At 28.9% G+C, this 8,728-nt stretch overlaps 1 protein-coding gene across 1 annotated transcript in view; it reads right to left on the bottom strand.

Moving 5' to 3' along the window:
• The window catches only part of LOC111623507 (epidermal growth factor receptor-like), a 61,110-nt gene extending 56,249 nt beyond the window's left edge, over positions 1–4,861 (bottom strand). The window contains exon 1 of the mRNA XM_023366107.1: positions 4,664–4,861. Coding sequence (XP_023221875.1) covers positions 4,664–4,742 — 79 coding nt within the window. The 5' untranslated portion in view covers positions 4,743–4,861. The remainder of the gene's footprint in view (positions 1–4,663) is intronic.
• Positions 4,862–8,728: the final 3,867 nt, after the last annotated feature.

Below are 8,728 nucleotides of genomic sequence, written 5' to 3' on the forward strand. Positions count from 1 at the left end.
TAAAAATAGAATGAGTTCATAAATTTAATCATATAAAAGAGATAAATACAAGTTTAACTATATTATAAATAGCATGACTTTCAAGTATGTTTAGAATTCATTTTTTGTGAAGATTGTTTAGAGAATTAGCCAGGCTATTAAGTTGTAAACCACGATTTCAGCCTATTAAAGATAATAACGAAGATTTTATTCTACTTAAGACAGGTCAAACTGTTACTTAAATGGATCATAACTGTTAGACTAATTTATCTTCAAATAAGAAATTAATTAATTTTTATTGTGACATTATCATACGTCTCCAAATAGGAATTCGTACGTAGTCACAGCGATCTTCTTCCTTCCCCTATTCGCTGATGATGACTATTAGGACACATTAACACGAATGTAATAATTATTAGCGATGTTGCGGCCGAAGTTTTTATCTGTAAAACGTGAACGTCGAACGTCGAGCCCGCTTACAAGATAGCGGCGCTCGACGTTCGACGTTCACGTTTTAAAGACGAAAACTTCGGCCGCAACCTCGCTATTAAATTTTTCGAAACACAATAGTAAATCGGGGAAGATATCCAATTTAGTAAATTTCTTATCGTTTTTTAAATAATTTAAACACTGAAGTTATCATTGACTTTCCTTCTATAATTCAGTTTGTGCACTTATTACATTCAGTTTCGAATTTTCAAACCGAAAATATACCTTAATTCGTGTAATAGATAAAAAAGTAATTTTTTAAAAAATTTTAAGCTGTATTTATTAACAATATACAAAAATATACGTAAAATGAATTGCGTTATAACGGGAACGAGTTATAAAAAGTGATAAAAACGAAATAATGTTTTTGTAAATGCTTTATCCTGTTATTAATAACTATTATTTCCGCATTCCGTATATTATTCTTTTATATCGAGTTTTCGAAATATGTGTTTTGAATCTAGCATTTAAGATAAGTATTCAAAAACGAAAATGTGTTTACATCTTAAATGAAGTGTAGCGCGGCGATAAGAAAAAGAATGCGATAAATTTCTTTTAAATGAATTATTAATACGTAAAATCATTTCGCAAACAATCCACTCGAGATTATTTGGTTAAATAGCTTTTGTCATTGTCTAACAAATCTCTTTAATTAAACTCTTCTAAACAAAACAAAAAAAAAAAAAAGTCACTCAACTATTGTCGTGAGCATTTTGAGACAGGTACAGGTAGAATTCGACCATTAAGAAATAATCCATTGTATTAAGAAATCTAACAACAATATATATTACCACATGGTGCTGAGATCGGAGGTAGTGTCCTTGTAAGGAAGGAGGGACTTTTACAAGTAACCTTTAGCAGCTGTCTTCCGGTCTACTAAATATTTTTTCTTTGCTTCCCTCTGCCTCAGCAACCGAGTTGGAAGCTATGCACCACTGCCTCTTACAAATAGGTCAGATCCTAAGCGAAGACGTCAACTGAGTATTGAATGACCTTCAAAATTTAACCCTTTGATACTACATCGTTGAATCTATTTTGTCATTGGAGCTAGAAATTTCCTGTCTAATTTTCTTTCTAGATAAACCCGTATCATCTTATTTTGTTTCTTTTTTTCTTTTCCATATAACTACGGCTTCAAATTTAAAATGAGTTTCAGTTGTTCCAGAGGGATTTATTCAATATCACGTAACGTCATTACACGAAATACTTGAAAAATTTTAACAAATAATAATAACACGTTTATGTAATTTGGACCTTGCTTATCTTCAGATATAACGATAGTAGTTTACATCTTATCTACGAATGCAAATTTAGAAATTAGCCTTATTCCGCTGCATTTACCGATTACATTGTCTCGAATTTCGTACACTTTACGTATAGAAAATACGGCGATTTTAACGAATAAATACACTTTTACTATCGAAAAATCTGGCTTAAAATTTAAGCGTGTTTTCGGGCCATATAATCTAAAGTTAACTATATTAAATTATATATAAATCATTCTCAAGATGTTGTTTAACCTCTTACGTATAAAAAAATGGATGGTAATAAATATATTCTGACCTTACGTATTATCAGATATAACCTACAACACTGTTGGTCCTTACATGTGCTTGCTACAACCGAAGCTACTATAGAAACATTAAAAAATAAAAAACTTTTTCATTCAGTATATTTTTTTTTATTTTATCCGGTGAAATGATAATTTCCTGTCGTACGTGTCGTAATTGTCAACATATGGTTTAAGTTTTTACATATTACGTAATTTAAAGCGGGAATACTTTTAACGTATAAATATATATAGTAGTAGATGTTATCAAAGAATAAATATGCCCACTTGAGTAATGTTATATCGAGTGAGCATATTTATTATTAAATATAAAATAATTGAAAATTTCTAGTTTTATCATATCATTTACATTAATGAACATAGTATGAAGAATTCTCTGTATTATAATTCGACGAGAAGAAAGATATTTTCTTTGTCATGATAATAAAATCTCGTAGTTGGGCGTTTTCTTGCTACTCTAGTACTGGGCATTACTGAAACATGCTGCAGATATAAATGAGTTAGCCAAACGAGTTGCCTTCGCTTATTTATCTTCAAACACAGACCTATGTGTTTTTTTTTTTTAAATTCTTCTAACAGAAATGTATAGTTTTTCTATTGTATAATATAAGAATGCTGTAAGTTTATTGTGAGATGTTAATTATGAAATTATTTGAGAAGTGTTTCTTGTAAGGAATAAAAATGTCAATGGCGCCAGTTTATATAAAAATGGAGGACGAGTTTGTTGCTCTGAAATAACTCAAGCGAATCTTCGCCATCTTTGTGTCTCTGACGCTTCATCACAGAACTGCCCCGAGCAATTTGATCGTCAAACTAATCAATGGAGGTCATGTTAACATTATCAAAAAATTCTTAGATTTGTATATAAAGTTTACGTTAGAGCTTTTAAATCTTGGCGTTGACAGAAGAAAAATAGGCTTGTCTTCTCTTACGTGGTTTGTAATCTCTGCATAGTGACAAGATATGTTATTGGAGACATCTAGATATCACCCATATGGTCAGATGGCGTCAAAATGTCGAAAGTAGCTCTAAACTTTGAGGGAGGCAAAGATACTGCCAATGATCACGTGAGAGACCCACGTAGTGTCAAGATGCTGCGAAGGGGTACTGGTGTTTGTATGTGTTTGAGGGAGTCTGAGGGGGGATTTTTTTTTATCACTTGTCTGGAACGAACACGTGTTCCTCCAATTGTCGAAAGAAACCATCAACTTACATTAAAATTATTTTGAAAACCGAGTCAAACAAAATAACAAGATTTAACGTAAAATATTCAAAACTATTTTAGTTGTATATCTGCATTTTTTGTGCTTATAGTTATACAGCAGATCTAGAAAGTTTATGGTCTGTGAATATTGCCTGCAGGCTCATTATAATGTTTTCTCTACGGTGATCTGGAATAAAAAGCGAAAGATTAACACGAAGAAATAAAGAAAAGCCTAAACTCCTTTCGATCCACGAATAGAGATCGATTATTCTACATCGTAATAAACTATATACACAAAATGATTCCAAATTAAGTAAAATAAAATCATAGAATACAATCGAATAATTTGAAGCGAAATGTTCATGCGTGCAATTATTACATTTAGTAAAACGTAGAAAAAAATTATCTATTATTCTCATGATGGAGAGATCTTACTAATGAAGTATCAGACATCAGAAATAATGACCACAACACACGGGCAATTAAGGTCAGGAACCTTCTAAAGTGTCACAATGGCTGAATAGTGATCATGAGAAATAGAAATCGGCCAAGCTTAGAGCTCTCTTATCGGTTGTAAGAATCAAAGATGAAGGGTCACCCTATAGATGACAATGCGAATAGCAACAATACGAAAACAGTTTGTCACGCACAAATTTGATCACGATTCAGATTGTTGGGACAACTAATTACCGGTACACACATCGAAGTTTTGCCAAAGATAAAAAAAAAATGACTCCGAAATTTTCCAGATGTTCGACAAACTGAATGATATCACCTTTTCTTTTTTCTATTCTTTCTTTCAATCAATAATGGAAACAATGACTTTTAATCGAGATATCGTAGCTTTTTTAACTGCCGACATTCACTTCTATCAAAAGTTATAGTAGATTACAGGAAATTGAACAGATTAGATATAGGCTTGTAATTACAATCCGTTTTTCCTGTATTGTTGGTATAACAACTAGTGTACTCGATAAACGGATAAGTTTATTAAATGAAGACGGACAATCCTCTTTCCGGACAATATAAACAATATTAAACTTTACGTTAAGTTACAATAAAATATATATATATATATAAAGAAAGTGATAATAACCATAATATACAAGGGTAGTGTCTCGAGCCAACATGTGATCGGGTTCCCACCGATAAAATGATGTATACGTTTAACAGTAATAAATGACAAATATTTACACGTGGTATATATTTGCGCAAGTGAAATATATTTAAAAGTATTATTATTATTATTTGAGTAAGTTTTCGAGGAATAAATATTCTTGCGAGGTAAGACAATGTCACTACACTAACTACGACATGGGAGAGACGAAAAGCCGGTTTAAGACGACGGTAGGTAGTACATTGTGCGCAAGGAACCGTGAAAGTCTGAGGTCACTGTGAAAGTTCTATAGAAGACATCTTACCTTTCTCATCCCGTACACCATTGCAGGTAACACATAACAGTAACAAAATACACAACGAAGGAAAAACGTCCGAGTTCATCTTAGTTAATTTCTCATCACCAACTTGTCAATAAATGAACTTAGTAAAAACCCTTACACACTCGAATGAATCAAAGCTACACGCCGTTTCGACTGTCACTCTTGCCAAACAACTGTTGACTGGACACCAGTTGAGCGTCTTCTCTTCTCTCATTGGTCGTTTTTTAAAACTTCTTAAAACTAATTAAATAAGATGTTACGGATTATATTTTGATTTTTTAATACATTTTAACATTTATTAAGTAATTTTCTTTTATATTTTACAAGTTTACAACGATTTATGTAATATTATTTTTATCCAATAGAAATAAGGATAGATACCACGCTTCTCGTGTTGTCACGTGATTCTCATTGAAGCGGATTAATATCGACGCTTAACTTTTAGTGTTTCGACTGTTTCGATCTCGAAGCAATTATTTCTGCCGATAATTTGCTCGATAATTAGTTTTAATGAGATTCTTTAATAATTAAAAAAAAAACGATTTGTTATGCAAAGAATTTTAATTTAAAACTAAGAATATAATTAAACAATTTTACTTTAATACTATTAAACGAATATTTTTAGTATAATTAAAATAATTTCTCCTTTCGTAAATAATGAATTTTATTAATTTTTAATATTTTAAATCCTCTATTTATTTGGTTTTAAATACGTTTTCATGCTCAATTAATTTTTATTTGTAAAAGATAACATTTCAATTGAAATAAAATTCGGAACTATTTTTATTTGTTTAAAAAAAGTATCGCGACTTTTTACTTCTTCCTTACGTTAAACTTCGATTTAGCGCCACTGAAATTGGCGCTATATCGAGGTTTGATTGTACACAATTTTTAAATCCAATTTCATACAAATTATATATTACTACATTAGACCCCCAGATAATTCCGTGTTATATGAATTCCATGTTATACGAGTCACTTAGATTTTACAAATACGTGAACCGTTCACAGCCCGGCATACGTATTTGTAAAATTTAAGTGACTCGTACAACATGGAATTCATATAACACGAAATTATCTACAGTGTTATAGGGGGATTCTACTGTAATTATGTATGTCGTATCTGTTTTCTAAATGTATTAATACGATATTTAATAAATTTTATAGAATATTAATGATATAAACTCTTATCTATATGTGTATATTTATATTTAAATAAGTTAACCAATAGTGATGTGTTGATAACCTATAATACATTCGAACTGTAACGCTAATCTATCAAGATAAAGTGAATTTATGATAAAATCAATATTTTTAATACATTTTAATATGTCTTTTTATTTAATTTATATGTTTTCTTATTAATCTGGAATTTTAAAAAAAAAAAAAAAAAAAAACTCTTTTTAAATAGACCATTATCTTGTTAATGAATATAATGATTGAGATTTGAATCGATATTTCATTAACGAAAAAAAAATGGCGACCTGTCCAGAGATTTATCCAAATTACTGTTAAATATTCGACTCAAATAAATCTTAATTGCTAATCGTCTTAAAATATAATTATAAAAAATTGTTTTTTTAAGATCCTTTCACTCGAATAACGCATCAATTATTAATAAATGACTCATATTCATAATATAACTACAGAGATCATTTTGTCATCTAATCTTTATTATGAAAAAATAAAATAAAATAAAAGATAAAAAGTGTATTAAATCATAGGCTCATGAGCAGGATTTTTAAAAGGTTGAGTTTAAAAAAAAAAAACACATTATTTTTTCATAATATATTTTTTTAATTTTTACAATATATATATATATAGAGTAACGTAATACAGTAGATTAAGGAGGAACTGAATGGGTAGAACCCCCTATAACATTGTAGATAATTCCGTGTTATATGAATTCCATGTTGTACGAGTAACTTAGATTTTACAAATACGTGAGCCGTTTACAGCCCGGCATACATATTTGTAAAATTTAAGTGACTCGTACAACATGGAATTCATATAACACGGAATTATCTACAGTGTTATAGGGGGGGGTCTACTGTTATAGACTATACAATATATTGTTTTATTAATTAGTTAATTCTTCCAAAATGGAGGTTAAACTTTCAAACTCCCTTAATGTTTTATAAACAATCTATATTTCTGAGATTAATTGATTACACTATAAATAATATTAATTTAGTATTGATGTATTAATATAAAGCCACAATTATTATAGGTATAAATAGTATAGGACGATATAGATAAAAATTAATTAAATAAATCATTTTTACGATGGAGCAATTTAATAGAGGAGAAGGTAAACATGTTTATATCCGTACGTTTTCTCTGTGTTATAGTGGAGAGAGGAAATAAAAGAACTAAGAGTACCCGGTCCCATTTCTTTCTTGTGAAAGACTCTTTTCTCACAGTCTTGCATCGGTGTTTGTCATTTCACGCTACTTCTTACACTTTCGGGGATAACTAAACTGCAGGAAACAGTTTTGAAAAATGTATTGTGGTGATTCGATACGTCTTTAAAATAAACGAGTTCGGGATAATTATACGATTATTTATTATCTTAAGAATAAAAATTGTCCTACTTTTCAAATAACCACTTTGTTTAAACAAGAAGTTATTTTCCACATTCATTATCATAACTTTCATCTATTTTAGATATAGATATTTATATGTAGAGGATAAATAACACGACGAGATATTTTCGTTAAGAAAATAAATTAATGTTCGTTAAGTTTATAAGAGGTAATCGTTATTGATAATTTAGTTCAACATAGTTATAATTAGCAGCCTCATTAGATGAAGTATTAAAAGAAAAAAATGTACAGCCGTTTACTTCCTGATCGGTTATAAATTTTTATAAATAAAACCTTAAAAAACGGTTATAAACGTGAGTATAATTTATTAATTAATACAATATATAATTTTGTATTGTTCTATTTAATATATTGTATAATTTATTATATTATATACAAATGATAGGCGTGATACATTTTAATATAATGTTACATAATATTCTTTATAGATTATATTTTTATTTTATGATAAATTAATATTAGTGCTTGGTTATAAAAGATGATACGAAAGTATTTTTATTTATTTATCGTTGTTTTATTTGCTATAACCGTTTAAATCAATTGTGATGCAAATCACGCTATAAACAGGTTTGAGATTTAATATTAAGCAGGCATACACTTTATTCAACGATGCTTTATAATTAAATAGAAAGATTTTTAAAATACGATTAAAAAATAAAATAAAATTGTATGCAAAAATATCAGTTAAACGATTTTAATAAAATTATTGTAATTAATTTTTTTAAATAGTTTATATGCAAAAAAAAACATAAATAGAATTACTATAATCATTATATAAAGTACTGATGAGTACAGGAAATTGCTATCAAGAAGCCAGTTATTGTTATTACAGTGGACATCATCGATATACTGTATACATCTAACGAAGCCAAGCATTTGATTTTTCACACATCAACAATTATATTTTGCGTATCAACAGCGAAGCTAATTAAAATTAGAACCTCATCTTCGAAACCTTAAATGCCTTAAGGCTTCAACTATCTACAGACAGGAAGTTGACGTTTTATCTACCTTTAAAATCTCTCGCTGTATAGATTATAGTCGACTGGTACGTTTTTATGAGGCTGAGTTTTTTTTTTTTTTTTATAAATACATTTCGTTCTAACCGGTATAACGATAGTCCAATAGTTAATACAGAAAATAAACATTAAGTAAGTGAAGAAGGTCATTATACTGAAGAAATTGCGTATTACTTTTACATCAAGTATTATTCAGGTAATTAGTAGAAAGGAACGATGTTTGGCTGTCATTATTGCCTCTCACTAAATCGTTAAAATGATTGCTATTAATCATAAAAGTTATTTTATATTGTTATTGAATATTTAATTTCCGTTGACTGTCATAGAATATATTACACTAAAAAAATATACACATAATTTTTTTATTACATAATAATAATGATATATATAACTGACAATTTTTAATGAATTAAAGAAAACAT

Source organism: Centruroides sculpturatus, unplaced genomic scaffold, assembly GCF_000671375.1.
Source record: "Centruroides sculpturatus isolate CEXI.00-Female unplaced genomic scaffold, Cexi_2.0 scaffold278, whole genome shotgun sequence".
Classification (NCBI taxonomy): domain Eukaryota; kingdom Metazoa; phylum Arthropoda; class Arachnida; order Scorpiones; family Buthidae; genus Centruroides; species Centruroides sculpturatus.